This window comes from Triticum urartu, chromosome 2A (genome assembly GCF_056163025.1).
Source record: "Triticum urartu cultivar PI428250 chromosome 2A, HENAU_Tu73, whole genome shotgun sequence".
In the NCBI taxonomy this organism is placed as follows: Eukaryota; Viridiplantae; Streptophyta; class Magnoliopsida; order Poales; family Poaceae; genus Triticum; species Triticum urartu.
Window position 1 is genome coordinate 597,983,747 of NC_141874.1, and position 16,803 is coordinate 598,000,549.

The following is a 16,803-nucleotide window of genomic DNA, read 5'->3' on the forward strand; positions in this document are numbered from 1 at the left end:
TGGAAGATAAAGTGAGTCCATCAACTCCAACGGCATAGCTGAGTGCATGACAAACGACCTATGGCACCTTACTCGTCGTCTGAAAAATCTGCAACATGATACGTTGCAGCCCGAGAACAGGTTAGCACATGGAATAAGCTGGCAATATAACACAGTAGAGCAATGAACAGATAAATGCTATCACTACATGCATATATGGCTGGTGGAGGCTCTATGGTTATATTGTTTTTGCGAAAAGCCAATTTTTCCTACATCAAAGGAATAAATTTTATTTAACTATCATGGTGGTTGAAACGTCATTGAGAAGGTTCCTCCAACTCAATCCGTATTAAAGTAATCATTAACAACCCAATAAATTAATTTAGAGTGATGAGATGAAATCAATAATTCAAGTACCAGGTACTCAAGATGTCCATAACCGGGGACATGGCTAACCATGATTAGTTTATACACTCTGCAGAGGTTTGCGCACTTTTCCCCACAAGACTCGATCTCCTCCGTTGGATTTCTCGCACTGCATGGTGTTTGATAAATTGATGACCGAGACACAGTCTTTCAGAAGCATTAACTCTAATCCTGGGTAGACAGTACCAACCTACATCCCCTTCATCTGCTAGCCTACCACTGGAAGAGGTCATGCAACATACTCAACTATGCCAGAGCCCATAGTGGCTGCACACGTAAGTTTCTAGCATGAATAATCTTATGATCCCTTTGAGCCTGGGTGGCGGACCGTAGGATGATCACACGGGTCCTCCGGATATCCTAGGACAACACTGGATTCTCCAGGTGCCCACAAGCAATCCACCCAGATGTTTATTAAAGTTGCCACCTTAAGTTGAACCATTAATTAATAACTCACATATGTCATGGATACACTCAAACCCAATCCACGTCTACGAGCATAGCATAGCAATATAAGCATAATGTAGAAGTAATTCCCAGGGTTTGATAATAAAAGGGTAATAGGTTCTACCTCATCATCTACTTCCCAAACCCACATGTTAAGAGATACTAATCATGGAATGTGTAAGGGTTGAAACTAATGCATAAAAACTGGTTATGAAAAGAGTATGATCAGTGTGTTACTTGCCTTGCTGACGATGTGCAAAACCTAGTGACTCGTAGTAGCACGCTTCGCACTCCAGGTATTCTATCACAAGCAAACAATAGCATACATAAACAATCAAGCAAAGATGCACGGGTAAAACTCAAATAAGAAGATCTAACCAGAAAGTTCAACAGAAGAACTCCGGTTTGCAAAGAGAATCAAATCAAATGAGGCAACAAAACTCAAACTACGAAAGAAACAAGATCCGATTACTAATCTGGACTAAAGTCAAGTTTTACAGTACCAAAATCTTGTTCAAGTTGGTTAAACAGAAAGAGGGCTTCGAGACGAAGATATAGGTGCTTGAATCACCTGATTCGATAAACGGGCGAAAAGATAAACTAAAACGAAGATCAGGGTAGAAATCGCGATCGAAAATAACCATGGAAAAGCCCTAGAAAAAGAAAAACCAACGAACAGACTAACGAACGAACGTTCGCTGTCTGTGACTATACGATGAACAACGTTCGTTAAAACGAACGTACGGACAAACGTCCGCTATTTAACTAAACCGGGAAAACCGAAACAAAACCGATCTAAAATAAAAAACGAGATCTAGGGTTTTCAAAATAAAACCGAACGGTTTTTAAATAAAACCAGCGGCTACCTCGGCAAACACATCGGTGGTGGCGGCACGAACTCCGGCGGGGAGGCTCCGGTGACGGGCGGCTCCGGTGGCGGCGGCGGGGTCGGCGGCGGGGTGGTGCGGCGGCGGGTGACGCGAGGCGGCAGCACGGATCGGGCTAGGGTTTGGGGTGCGGTGGGGTGGGCTGGCAGCTCGGGGCTGCGACTCTTAAAGGGCCAACCAGGTGAGTGTCCCAGGCGGACACGGCCCGGTAAGGTCGGTAACTTTTTTAAAAAAAATATTCCAACACGCAGAAAAACGATTGAAAGAAATACTAAACGGACTACAAAAATCCTGAAATAAATTCTCCCCGTCCTCTAAAAATATAGCGGACAAAGTGAACATTTATTTGGGCCTCTAATGCAATTTTTAAAAACGCATATTTTTCTAATTCAAATAAAATTGCAATAAACTCCAAATAAAATTTATTTATTGATTTTAATATTTTTCCTCCAATATTTCGTTAATTTCAGAGAAGTCATATTATCTCCTCTCATATATTTTAATACAAAATATTTTTGGAGAGAAAAATTATTTAAAACCAAAATGATCCTTGTTTCATTATTTGATAAAATTCAAATATGAAAAACGTGAAATCCCCAACTCTCTCCGTGGGTCCATGAGTTGCTTAGAATTTCGAGGATCACGAAACAAAATGCAATAAAATATGATATGCATGAATGACCTATGTATAACATTCCAAATTGAAAATTTGGGATGTTACAAGTTCTTGATGGGGGTGGATGAATAGGACTCCGTGGTAGTAGAGGTCGTTGCCACTGGACGAACAGGACCCCGATCGAGCCAGTTGGGGGTGGATGAGCAAGACCCCGTGGAGGGCTGGATGAACAGGACCCCGTGGAGGGCTTCTTGAACAGTAGCCGGTGGACGCCTGGATGAACAGTAGCCCGTGGAGGGGTGGTTGAACAGGACCCCGTGGAGAGGGCTGGTTGAATAGTAGCCGGTGGAGGAGCGGTGGAGGCTAGATGAACAGGATCCCGTGGATGAACAATCACAGGTGGAGGCTGGAGGAGGTCGACGGTGCAAGAACAGTAGCCCATGGAGGCTGGAGAAGGTCGACGGTGGAGATGAACAGCATCCCGTGGAGTCCCGTTTTGTGGTACGCCACACCCCTCCCGATGAACTGGACACCGTTTCGACCGTAGGGATCCAACACAAGTCTGTTTCCTCCGTTTTGCGGTACGCCACACCCCTCCCGATCAACAGGACCCCGTTTCGACCGTAGGAGGTCCAAGAGAAGTCCGTTTCCTCCATTTTGCGGTACGACAGACCCCTCCCGATGAACAGAATCTCGTTTCGACCGTGGCCGGTCGAACACAAGGCCGCTTCCTCCGTTCTGCTGTACGCCAGTCCTCATTTCGATCAGTTGTTCCGTCCAAGCCGGTTGGCTCCCGATGAACACGACGACGACGCAGTTTTTCCGTTCTGACCCAGCCATGTATAGTAGCCCAGGCCGTACGTATGCGTGAGTAGGCGTTCGAGACCCCACCAGTATGTACGCGCGTGGCCATATTTTTTGCCGTGTGGCTGTATGTACGTGTACACGGTTTAGAGGGGACCACCTGAACTGCTACATGGGGGGCTCTACTATGACATGTGTCGCTACTTACTCGGCCACTGTTCATCGTTGCAAAAGTGAACGATCGACTAGTTTGTACATACACATTCGCGACAAGAAAGACAACGGTATGTACGCTTCAACCGAGTGGGTCGCAGCTGTCTGGGAGGATAAGGACACACTTCCTTGCATGCGAAGATATAGGTGCTGGGTCCCAGCTGTCATGGGGGAATCTTTTTTTGCCCGTAATAAGGACGCACTTCCTTTGTGCGAAGATGTAGCTAGTGGGTCCTAGCACTCAGGGCGAGAAAAAAAATTAGGGTAAAAAGGATGCAGTTGCATGCATGCGTCCATGGGCGTGGTGCGTCCCCACTGTCAGCCTCTCACGTACTATCGTCTCTCGTTTGTTGACCACGTTGACCACACCGTGCCGAGTGCACCAAGGCCGGTGGACGAGGCGAGGCCCCAGACTGGAATGACCTGGAAATGGGGAAGACGAGGTAGTGGAGTCGCAGATGGAGAGGAGTGGGAAACTTGACTGGTTCGGGTGCCCGACAGCACTGCCGCCCACGGGAGACAGGAACAAGAACAGAGGTTGAAAAAGGAGCACGACTGTTGGATTAACATCCAATGGTCTAGCTGCTAGAATCATTTGTTGATTAAGTTGGCAAAGGCCTGCGTACACGTCTGCTTAGTAGGCCCGCAAGTCAGCCACCAAATCTACCGGGTCCCAGCTGTCATCGGGAGGAGTAGTTTTTTTCGCATAACTAGGAGGCACTTCCTTCCTGCGAAGATACAACCGGTGGGTCCCAGCTGTCAGGGGGAAACAGCCTAATAAGGAGGAACTTTCCTTGCGTGTGACCATGGAAAGGCTCTCCATGTACAATCCTCTTCCGATGACTCTCGTTTGTTGACCACGCCGCGTCGAGCACCGCGAGGCGGTGCACTACGGCGAGGCCCTAGACTGGAACGACCTAGAGACGGGGAAGACGCGGCAGTGGAGTTGCAGACGGAGAGGAGTGGGAAACTTGACTGGTTTGGGTGCGGGGTGGGCATACACTCGGTAGAGAACAACAGGAGGTGCGGTGTGGAGGGATGGCCCGGCCGTCGGCGGGGTAGCGTTTCGCTGTGAGGCGCGCAATACTGTGCCGCTGGACGCCGGAGGCTGGAGCAGGCAATCCCGATAGCGCTGGTGGAAGAAGACGAGAGATTGAAGAAGAATGCCGACCGTTGGATGTAAATCCAATGCCTTGCTTAGGCTTCGACCTTTGTATTTTTATTTTTTGCGAAAGTGCTTAGGCTTCGACCTACTGGCCCACATGTCATCGAGTCCATTTGTTTTTTAGTCCATTTGGTGGGCTGGGTGAAACAATGATGTAGCATCTATGCAGCCCATTTATATATTATGGTAGAATTTAAAGCCCATTTGCATTTATATATTATGGCTGGACTATTATGACGCGCCGACCACCGTAGAATCCACCCGACCCATCCCGAACCCAACCCGCCTTCTTCCGCCGGAGGCAGCCGTCGTGGGCGAGCGAGCGACGGTGGCAACCGGAGCGAGGGAGCCCGTGGCACTGTGACTAGCCAGCGACGGATCCGCCGCCGTCTCCTGCCTCCTTCCGTCGCCGGATTCATCGACGGGGCCGTGATCTGCCGTCTCCTGCCTCCTTCCCTCGCTGGATCCATCGGCGGGGCCATGATCTGCCATCTCCTGACTCCCTCCGTCGCCGGATCCAACGACGGGGCCGTGATCCGCCACCTCCTGCCTCCCTCCGTCGCCGGGGCTCCTTCTCCGGGGCAGTGATCCCCGCAAGGTGATGCCTCCCGGACCTCTTCGCCAGACGTCCACCACAAGTAGGAGCTGCATCAATGGCACCACCTCAAAAGAACATTCCAGTACGCCGCCCACGAGAGGAAGAAGAAGAAGTCAGTCCACTGGAGGTAATATCTGCTTCCCACGTTTGTGTCAGTACATCAATTCATCAGTCCTGCTATGAAGAAGAACCTGATAGTACATTGCAAATGCTTGATCAGTTCATTACACCTCTGCCACTTGATGCACAATTTGGATGTCGAGGTTACTGTTAGTACCTCTAATATGCTAGCTTCAGTTCAAAACCAAAAAACATAAACTTATGCATCAGTCCAAGGAGCTACTAGGCTTTATATAAGGTTCAGCTACCACTGCAAGTTGTATGATGTTATTTCTAATAGTACATGCCGTGTAGTTGCGTTAGTACGAACTAGTGAAAGAATGTTGTTGAAAAAAATATACACATGTTACACAGTAAGTTCAATGATACATAAACCAGGAGTACTTCTAGTGTAGTTGCATAAGTTATAGATGAACAAAAGAGAAGACATGCATCAGTTTTATATATATATGCATATCCATACATATCTGAAGTTCAATGTTCAGTTTACAAGCAGTGCTAAAAAACAGTACATCAGTGTTGAACATGTACGGTTATATTGTTCGACTGAAAACGAAACCAAATACAAAATAGAGAACAACAGTTTAAATAACAACCAGGGATGCAAGTTCAACTTGTACATTGCCTTCAGTGCATGACGTGTTACCCATATCATGTATACGAGAAAATGCAAAAAAGATTAATCCCAAAACTGTTGAATGTCATTGCAGAAGCGAGCAAGGTGGCACACGCAGCGAGCGTTTGATGAGCCAAGCAGATATGGGGCACCACCTCGTTGGGTAACACCAGAAATACCACATGGATACTTCAATAGTACAGGCAGATTTCAAGATATACACCGGAATCATCAGAAGCATGGACAAGTTCTTCTATGCAGCAAACACCAATATCTAGGAATAGAAGCTTTGTCACTCTTGGGTTGCAACAAGGCCAACAATATCCCCAACAACAAATGTTTTCCTTCCCTAGCGCATGCAGAAAGCCAAGGACAGGAAGCCGTGGATGGGTTGCAACAAGTCTTCCATCAGTCGCTCCGTCAACATCAATCATCCATGCTGCAAAAGCAGTTGCGACGGGAAGACCAGGCCAAAGAGACAGAAATTTAGGCCGCTCTAGCAGGATCCAAAGTACAAGATATGAGCCATATAGACAGGAGCAACCTCACAACGAATCTGAGGGGAGACGGTCGTACAATGAGAGATGGAAATCTTCATCAACATTGCTCCCTCCAAGAGATGCATTGCTGCATGTGCCAAGAGTGACACCACCCGTGCCCATACACTAGGGTGAACAGCAAACACCGGAGGCAGCACAGAGCTATACACATGTAAGTATCCATATAGAAAAAACATACAAGCACGGTCCATACCATGGTACTGTGACCACCCCATCTAACATTTTCATAACTGCGTTTTTGTTTGCTCACTGTCGCGTGCAACCACCTAACATTAAAGCTTACGTTCTGCCAAGACTAGAGATGCGCTATGAAACTTTTGAAGAACCAAAGAACTTCTACAACATCTATGTGAAGCACGCGGGTTTAGCTGTCAGGGAAGGCCCCAAGTTTAAGACCAGAGCCTACCTTTATTGCACGTGCTATGGAGTCTATGAATCGAAGGTGTCTGAAGCAAATAGACAGTGGAACAAAACGACAGCCAGGACTAACTGCGGGGCTAAAATGAGGCTGAAGAAGGAAAAGGATGGAACATTTGTCGTAAAAGAGATAGTCTGGGAACACAACCACAGTCTACAGCTCACTCCGGAAATGCTTGTCTTCTTGCACTCCCACAAAAACTTTGACGAAACAATCTTGGAGTACGTCAAGTACCTGCGGTTCAAAGGCATTGAACACGCGCAAATCATGAGCATACTGGGCGGTGATGACCCTGGTAGCTACTTCTTAAAATGATGCCAAAGACATGATTAACCTATAAGTACAAACTTGTTCTCCTCCCATAAAACGCCTCCATCTTTTTTCCTCTGTCAGTACAAACATATTACGCAACGCATGACCTTATGCCCGTTCAACATGCATTTTTGAATGAACTTTTAATATGCAGAAATGCAAAGAATTCAAGGATGGATGATGTGGACGATGTCCTAAAGACTGTCAACTTCTTTAGGGAGATGAAAGCTATAAACAGGGAATTCTTCTGTGACATGCAACTTGATGAGTCTGACAGAGTTTAAGACCAACAAGCTGCCGAGGGGCCTATCAGGACTTCGGTGACTGCGTAACATTTGACACCACATATAAGACCAACAACTATCATATGCCACTTGGGGTGTTTGTCGGTACTAAAAACCACTTACAGACTATATTCTTTGGTTTCGCCCTGATACGAGATGATGATGCAGATTCATTCAGATGGTTGTTCAAGACATTTTTAAGGTGCATGAGAGGGAAGGCTCCTACATGCATCCTCACAGGTACAACCGCGAAAACCACCCCCAACCACCACCACCACCCCACCCTCCTCCCCCAAAAAATAAAAGGAAAATAACACAGTAAAAAAATGTTGTGTTAGTTCTATTGGTATATATGCACCACCATATGCTGACCACTCCAAGTCTCTTTTCTCATTACCAAACCAGTGCCCAACAATGGCTTTGGCGATCCCAAATGCTTTCAGGAACACAGTACACAAGCTGTGCCGCTTGCACATTATGAAGAAGTACAGGGAACACCTCGGATACCTGTACTACCTGCACAAAGACTTTAAGGATGAATTCACATCAATCCTCAACTGGCCCCTCATGCCAACTGAGTTTGAGGATGCCTGGAAAGGATTCATGGATAGGTACAGCCTCCATGATGATGCCACGATGGTGGCCATGTGGAACAAGCATGAGAAATGGGTATCAGCCTACTTCAAAGAAATTTTTTGCGCCAAAATGACATCCACACAGCGAAGTGAGAGCATGAACTATGTGCACAAGAAGAACTTTGTAAGTGAGAGACAAAACCAACACCGGTTTGTCAGCCAGGTAAACTCCTGCGTCAAAACCAGGAGGCAGATAGGGAACCAAGAGACAATGGGTAACAGGGTATAGCTCTATCACCTGTCGTGAGACAAAAAAACATGCTTACTAAAGTAAAAATTTATTAGTTAGACAAGTTTTTGCTGCGAGAAAACTAACAATTTGGTCATCATTCTTGCGTGTGCAGAAGGAACAAAACTGAGCACACTCACCAGCTGACCTTCTATGGTTTGACACCCAGATGGTAAAGGTTTACTCACCAGCTGTGTACAGCGAGATCAGAAAAGGCTAAAACTGAGCACACTCTTCACGGCGACAGATACGGAAGAGCCCACAAAGTACCTCGTGCGCTACAACAACCCGCAAAAACTGTCTGCATGATCTCAGCACGCGTTCCAGGTGGTTGCAGACCCCGTGGGAGAAACATATGAGTGCGAGTGTAGGCTATGGGACCACACAGGTGAGGACTACAAAAAAAGATGTTACATACTGTACTACTTTATTTGCAAAGTTTTTGTTCGAATGAAATGACAAAAAACATGCACCTCTTCCAAAAAACAATACAGGTCTTTTCTGTGTGCATGTCATGTGCATGATGCAGACAATTAAGGCTGCCAGCGTTCCAGAGAAATACATCTTCGAGAGATACACCAAATGCCTGAACAGACAGCCAACATTTGACGGAAATGACTTGAGAATAGTAGCATCAAACAAGGCATCCCAATACTGCATTGAAAGCTTACTACTGACGCTGAACATGAGGGTGCACAGAAAAAGTTTGAGAAGCCAAGAGCAAATGGCGAGGTCGCGGGTCGTCATGGACAAACTTGAACAAGAACTCGATGCCATGCATTCTGCTGAAAATGGAGGTGTGGCGGACAATAAAGCCATTGAGAAGGATATTGCTACAATGTTATCCGAGATGAATCATCTGGGAGCTATTGACCTGTTCGACAACGAGGAAGAGGAGCAGTAACAAACAGAGCTTGCCCATGTGCACACTCAAGAGCACCAACAAGCTCACATGTGAGATCATGAGCTTGATGGTGCTGTAGGCGAACAACATGACAACAACACATCCTACCAGCAGCACCAGGAAAGAGTGATTAAACCACCCATATTCTCAAACACAAAGGGGAGGAAGAGCAAGACGCAAGCAGCAAAAGCAGCAGCAAAAAAGCCGCCATGCCCCATAAAGCGTGTGGAATTTGGCCCAGACAACAAACCTCTAGGGATAAGGGCATGCGGATTCTGCAATGTCGTGAGCAACCATAACTACCGCACATGCCCACTCCGCACAGATGGCACTGTCAACAAGCACAAGTAGATTGGAGCCACCCAGGTTTCTACCAATGGAGACAACACACGTAACATCTACACTTGCCGCAAGTGTGGGGGAACTGACGGGCATAATGCCCGCACGTGCAAAGTGGGCAAGGAGGTCATTGGCGCTGAACAGACACAGGGCAAGGTGCAGAGTTCCAAAAAATCAATGAAGACGATGAAGAAGAAGAGTTTGACGAGAATGACGACCAGCCAGACGAAGACAATGAAGATAACAGTGTCGGGGACGAGGAAACTGAAACTGGCGATGAAGCTGCCAAGGCTCAACCAGGAAAGGGCGCCGGCAAGGCACAACATTCGGGGCCAGCTAGGAGAAGCTCAAGACTGAACAACTGAATAATACATAGTGGTTATGCTGCTGCGTCAACTAAAAAATAAGCTTGTAGTCTTAGTTGCCTCAGCACACAATGAGGAAACATTTCAGAAACACTGTCGTTACCAAAACTTATTTAGCTTTATCGTCGATTTCTCGATCAGTACTATAGTTATGATATAATTTGTGTTTTGTGCCCGCTGGACCAGTGACATTATTATGTAAACCATTTGATAATCCTTTTGAATGCAATCACAAATACATTTGAAAAAACTTATCTGGATTTATCTGACGCAAACGATACTGTCGACCAGTAACTCAGCAAAAATATGTTAAGGAAAATTTAAACTCTTATAGTACATCATTACTGATAGTTCCCAGTCGTCAGTACAAAGGCAGAGTACACATCAGTACTGATATAATTTGTGACTTGTGCCCGCTGGAGCAGTGACATTATTATGTAAACCATTTGATAATCCTTTTGAATGCAGTCACAAATACATTTGTACTAACGAAAAACACTACTGTCGACCAGTAACTCAGAAAAAAAATTAAGGAAAATTTAAACTCTTATAGTACATCAGTACTGATAATTCTCAATCGTTAGTACAGAGGCAGAGTAAAACAAACACACCCGTGAACACCTCAAAAAACATCGTTTTGAAAAAACAAAGCTATGTCTGCTTCTGCCAGTCCCAATTCAGAAAGACCATCAGTACATAAAAATAATTACCTCAAACAAAAATGCGAATATAATACATTCTATACTGATGAAAATCTAATTTATCTGTAAAAAATACTCAGAGATTATCTTAGTATAAACAATCCTTTAAAAAAATACAAAAAATATTTTAAAAAACATTAGCATCACACATAGTCTCACTGGTATTTGGTAAGTTCAATTACACTTCAATCACCAATCCAAGTACCACAGTAGAGGAGTACAAACCTCCATCATCACCAACCCTGACACGTGCAAGTGGGATAAGCAGCCGATAAGTACAGCTTGATAAGACGAAATCAGCGCGACAGTAAAATGCCACCATCACCACCCCTCAGACGTGCAAGTGGGATTTAGCAGGTCATAAGTACAGCTTGACAAAACTAGTCAGTGCAGCAGCAAAAACCATTTTACTTGGACGGTTAGTTCTCCCAGGCCACCACCTGCGCCACCCACTAGGCGGTTGCCACAAGGGACTGCAAACGGCGACCCCACGTCAATACACCCACTACACCCACGCCCCCGACGAAACGCCTCCCACAAATCCCCGTCGACGCACTACAAAAAACACCATTATCTTCCATCTCTCCCTCATCCCCACAAACCACCATTGTCGCTTCCAACTCCACTGCGCACAAACCACAAACTTCTCTCTCACAAGCCCACAGCCGCCGGAGGAGGGCGTTGGCGGAGGAACCGTCTGCCAAACGTCATCAAGGCGAGCCGTCGGACAAGAGCAGCGACCTCGTCGACGTTCACGTCCCCGGCGAGAAGCGCGAGTGCACCACAACACTCACAGGGGTAGAGCTCCACGGCAAGGAGACGCTGGATATCGTCTGCACTAGCAAACCAGACAAGGTCGACGAGATGATCTCCAGGCTCTGGAGGAAGGCTAGCGGCAAGATTCGTAAGATCATCGGCGTTGGTGTGCACTACACCAGAGAAGATGAACCTCCCTAGATGGCAGCAGTCATGCAGTAGTGCGTCGATGAGCTATGCTTGGTGTACCACATTGCAGCGGCCACAAAATGGTGAGCCACCCTACTCATTTGCCCTGTTTGGTTCATCTGTTTTATTAGTACTGTATCCTGAATATTTCATCAAACTTGTTCACAACTAGATGTACTAGTGTGGTTTGTGACAAGTGGATGCACTACTGCATTTTCTCAAGTAGATACACTATAAATGTATTTTTGAACCTGATGCACTGGATTACTATTTGGAAAATCTTGCGGAAGATTAATTTCTGAAGTTGATCGACTAGTCTAGTTTCTGAACTTGATCCAATAGTGTAGTTTATGTACTCGATGTATTAAAAAGATGTTTCTGAACTTGATGTAGTGAAGTATTTTCTGAATTTGATCTAATGTTATTTTCAAAAGAAAATAAACTAAGGACTTAGTGAAGCTCTGTTTATGTGTTATCCTATTCAATAAAAGTAAAACTAGTACCAAAGCAGAACATACAACATTGACTGAAACCTTGTATAATCCAAAAAGAAGAATAACATGATGTACTTAATTTAATTTCAGAACTTTGTTTACTAGTTTTTGAAGTACATTCATCCATTATTTATGCTACATAAACATATACTTCATGGATTCATCGCTTGTAAATTAAAACAAAAATGAATAATTCAGACATCAAAGTAATGCTAATTTTCAAAAATGTCTCTCCCCTTGCAGGCCCAAGCGCCTAAATGAGTTCCTGCAGCATAAGACATTGTTCACATTTGCCGGTTTTAGCATTAAAAGCAACAAAGAGAAGCTGAAGTTGTCCGGTTTGGAGATCAACCCCAACAAGTTCATCGACATTCATCACAAGTGGAGAGTTCCATACACCCGAAAAGAGTACGACTCCTTGACTGATGTTGCAGCCAGCGTCATCCACCCATTCTACAAAGGCATGAAGAAGAACATCAACATGCAGGAAGACTACAAACCGTGGGGACCAGCCCGCTGCTAGACAACCTCATCGAGTACGTGGGAGTAGATGCATACGCCATGTACAAGGCATGGAGCATGATCGACTACGTCGCAGATGGTTCGGAATTTGCAAAAGAGCGGGAGGCTGTGAAATTCTACGACCACCTCTATTGCCCCTTTTAGGGATGAAGATACATCAGAGCCTGCCTTCGTTTTACTTCCACTTGTGCTTGCCTTTTATCTTGTTGTTTCAAATTAGTAATTTGCTCTTGTTGGGTTGAACCAGTATGATTATGTCGTGCTTGTCATGGTTGAACAAGTTTACTTATGTCATAAAGTACAATGTTTTGCTTATCTCATTACATAAGTTTGGTAGCTTCGTATGTTGTTAATCCATCATTTCAAATTCAAAAGTAGCTTCTGAATGGAACTTTGTGGCTGCTCTAAAGTACTAGTTATTATGCAACTAATCACACAACATTGTTCCATGTCTAGTTTCGATTCAGTATTGTATAGAAAACATAACGTTGAGAACAATCAGCACAATTTGAGTTTCTTAACAACACTTCAAAAGTTGAAGCAAAAATTCTTAGTACTTCATGTAGTGTTCTCATTCATACGTAGCTGCTAGAAAATTAAAAAGTACTACAAACAGAAAAAGTTAAGATGCATCAGCACACACTTATGTTGGTCGCTTGCAGATTAAGAATGACAGTACTAATACACTTGATCGGACAGTCAAACTTACTACAATAAAAAGTACATAGAAGCATCAGTCCGTAAGCGCTACTACGAATGGACTATCAGTACAACTTAGTCTACACGCAAGTACATCTTAGATTACACTTACACAAAGCTGATAAGAACTAGAACAAAAAGTTTCAGTCCAAGTTACTACTGGAGTCAAGTACTAGATTCAAACAAACAAAAAAAGAAAAAACTGACCGCCCAAGGTCAGGCGCAGGCCCTGACGCTGCTAGATACTTGAACTCGAGCCCATAGGTGAATCCCTAGTAATCCGCACAACGCAGGGCCCACCGATAAGGGCCCACAGGTCAAGAGAGAGAGCAAGCGTCGTGTATAAGCGCTCAGGTAAGTATTCAGAGGACGAGGTTCAGAGCGCTCAGGTAAACAGGTTCAGAGCCCCCTTGACTAGCGAGGTGGGACTAAACCCAGAGCGCATGCGCACGCCGCACTGCACTGCCGCGCGGACAAGCTATCTGGGCCGGAAACGGCCCAATAGCCTGCATCGTTTACAAACACCACACCAAATAAGCCCAGTTAAACAAACCAGAGGACGAGGCAAAGAAATATAAACTACAAGAAAAATGTTCGAAACTGAAAATATATAAAATCAAATACTAGTTCGCAGGAAATAACTTTGAATACAAAAAATAAAAATAAAAATAATTTTAGCTCTGCACCACGGATGATAAAAAAGGGAGAAAATATGATACAAAGACGGTGAACCTCTAAAAAGAAGAGAACTTAATAGCCTATCTGTTAAATGTACATAATTTAAAAAACCGAATTAAATATTACTTCCAAGTTCAACTACTAAAAGGCAAAAAGTTCAAACATATAATGTTTGTCAATTATGCTAAATTTCTTATTTACATAAAATCTAACAAGTTCAACTACTAAAATGCAAAAAGTTCAAACATATAATGTTTGTAAGTTATGCTAAATTTCTTATTTATATAAAATCTAACAAGTTCAACTACTAAAATGCAAAAAGTTCTAATAGAATTTATTTGTCAATTATGCTAAATTTCTTATTTATATAAAATCTCACAAGTTCAACAACTAAAATAAAAGAAGTTCAAATAGAATTTATTTGTCAATTCTGCTAAATTTCTAATTTATATAAAATCTGTACACACCTCAAGGAACGATCTGGTCGTAAAATAATCTCAATCCCACAAACCACCCAAAAAAACAAAAAAACTCAGTTCAAACATACATATGACATCAGTACTAAAAAGCAGGATCAGTCAGGCCACTCACACCACTACGACACCAAATTTCAAAACCACACGTTGTATGAAATTACATTTCAGTTCACACAGCACTAAACCATTAGTGCACTAAAATGAGAATACAAAAACTATAAAGGCCTAACTTAGGTAAGTACAGATGAAAATAAAATAAGTACCAGTTTTGAGCAACAACTCCCAGGGCACTGAAAAATGTCTTCAGATAAACTAGTCTATAAGACTTCAGTGGAAAAACAATACTTAACATCCTCATGGAAAAACATCACAAAGCATATGTCACCTAAACAGTCCAAAATGTCATCATCACCACCCCCGAGACGTGCAACTCGGATTTAGCAGGTCATAAGTACAGCTTAACAAGACAAGTTAGTGCAGCAGTAAAACCATTTGAATTGGACAGTTGCTTCTTCCAGGCCACCACCCGCGCCACCCACTGAGCGGTTGCCACAAGGGACTACAAACGGGGACCCCCACGACCACCACACCCACGCCCCTGACGAACTGCCTCCCACACATCCCCGTCGACGCACTGCAAAATACCCCATTGTCTTCCATCTCTGCCTCATTCCCATAAACCACCATTGCCGCTTCAATCTCCACTACACACAAACCACAAACTTCTCTCTCCCAAGCCCACAGTCGCCGCAGGAAGGCGATGGCGGAGGAACCATCCGCCAACCGTCATCATGGCGAGCCGTCGTACAAGAGCAGCAACCTCATCGACGTTCACGTCCCCGGCGAGAAGCGCGACTACACGAGAACCCTCATAGGGGTTGAGCTCCACGGCAAAGAGACGATGGAGATCGTCTGCACCAGCGAACCAGACAAGGCCGACGAGGTGATGAGCAGGCTCAGGATGAAGGGCGGCGTCTTGTATCCGAGCTTCATCGGAGTTGATGTGGAGTTCACCAGCGATGATGAACCTCCACACATGGCGGCAGTCCTGCAGTTGTGCGTCGAGGAACTCTGCTTGGTGTACCACATCGCAGCAACCACAAAATGGTAACCCATACTACTGTTCATTCATCTGTTTGTACTAGTACTACTCACTAAAAACTTCATTAAACTAGTTTCCCAACTAGATGAACTACTATACTTTGTGAAGTGTATGCACGAGTACATGTTTCTCAACTTACATGCAATTCTGAAACTGTGAAGTGGATTGTTTCACCAGATTAGCATCTGAAAAAATGTTTATAGAATTCTGAAATTGATGCACCAAATTAATTTCTGAACTTGATGTGCTAGCATAGATTCTGATCTTGATGCACTAATATAGTTTATAGAATTTATGTATTAAAAGTTGTTTGGTGAAGTGGTATAGGTCCATATCTTGATGCACATGTTTCTCAAATTATTTTCTAAACTTGATATAGACTTGATGCACATAGATGTATCAAGCACTGGTATAGGTCTTTTATTCAATCAAAAAGAAAACTAAACTTGAATCAAGCAACACATATATCATTGAATCTGTTAAAATGATTCTTGAATTTGGTGAAGCATTTGGTGAAGCACTGAAGATAGCAAAAAAGAAAAATAACATGGTGTAGTTGAATTTAATTTTAGGACTTTGTGTACTAGTTTCTGGACTACATTCATCCATGACTTATACTATATAAGCATCTACCTCATGGATTATCACTTTCAAAACCAAAAAACAGAAGAATTAAATCTTTAAAAAATAACACTAACCTTCAATGTGTGTCTCCCCCCTTGCAGGCCCAAGTGCCTCAAACAGTTCCCGCAAGAGGAGAAATTGTACACATTTGTCGGTTTCAGCATTGGAGGTGACAAGAGGATGCTGAACAAGTCTGGTTTGGAGATCAACCCCAACAACTTCATCGACATGCAGCGTAAGTGGAAAGATCCACACACCAGCAAATACTTCAACTCCTTGGCCGATGTTGCAGGCGGTGTCATCCACCCATCCTACAAAGGCATGAAGAAGAAGATGGACAAGGGAGAACACAAACTGTGGGGGACCAACCCGCTGCCAGACAACCTCATCACGTACGCAGGAATAGATGCGTACGCCACGTACAAGTCATGGAATACAATTGACAACATCATGACAGGTTGGGATATTTCAGAAGAGCAGGAGGCTGACCCCTACTACCACTACAACTTCGCGGGATGAGGATGCATGAAAGTCTGCATTCGTGTTGCTCGCACTTCTGCCTGTCCTTAATATTGTTGTTTCATATTTGTAGTTTGCTTTTGTTATGTTGAACCAGCTACCTTATGTTATGTGTGTCACGGTTTG

At 44.3% G+C, this 16,803-nt stretch overlaps 2 protein-coding genes across 2 annotated transcripts; both read left to right on the forward strand.

The window, feature by feature from the left end:
* The first annotated feature begins 6,732 nt into the window (after positions 1 to 6,732).
* Positions 6,733 to 7,164, forward strand: LOC147986144 (protein FAR1-RELATED SEQUENCE 12-like). The gene has a single exon (XM_087541893.1). It carries the CDS (start codon positions 6,733 to 6,735, stop codon positions 7,162 to 7,164), a length of 432 nt encoding a protein of 143 aa, XP_087398019.1.
* An 8,028-nt stretch (positions 7,165 to 15,192) lies between these two features.
* Positions 15,193 to 16,677, forward strand: LOC147986145 (uncharacterized). The gene is made up of 2 exons (XM_087541894.1): positions 15,193 to 15,539; positions 16,260 to 16,677. The coding sequence occupies exons 1-2, from the start codon at positions 15,193 to 15,195 to the stop codon at positions 16,675 to 16,677; spliced, it is 765 nt and encodes a 254-aa protein (XP_087398020.1).
* The last annotated feature ends 126 nt before the right edge of the window (positions 16,678 to 16,803 follow it).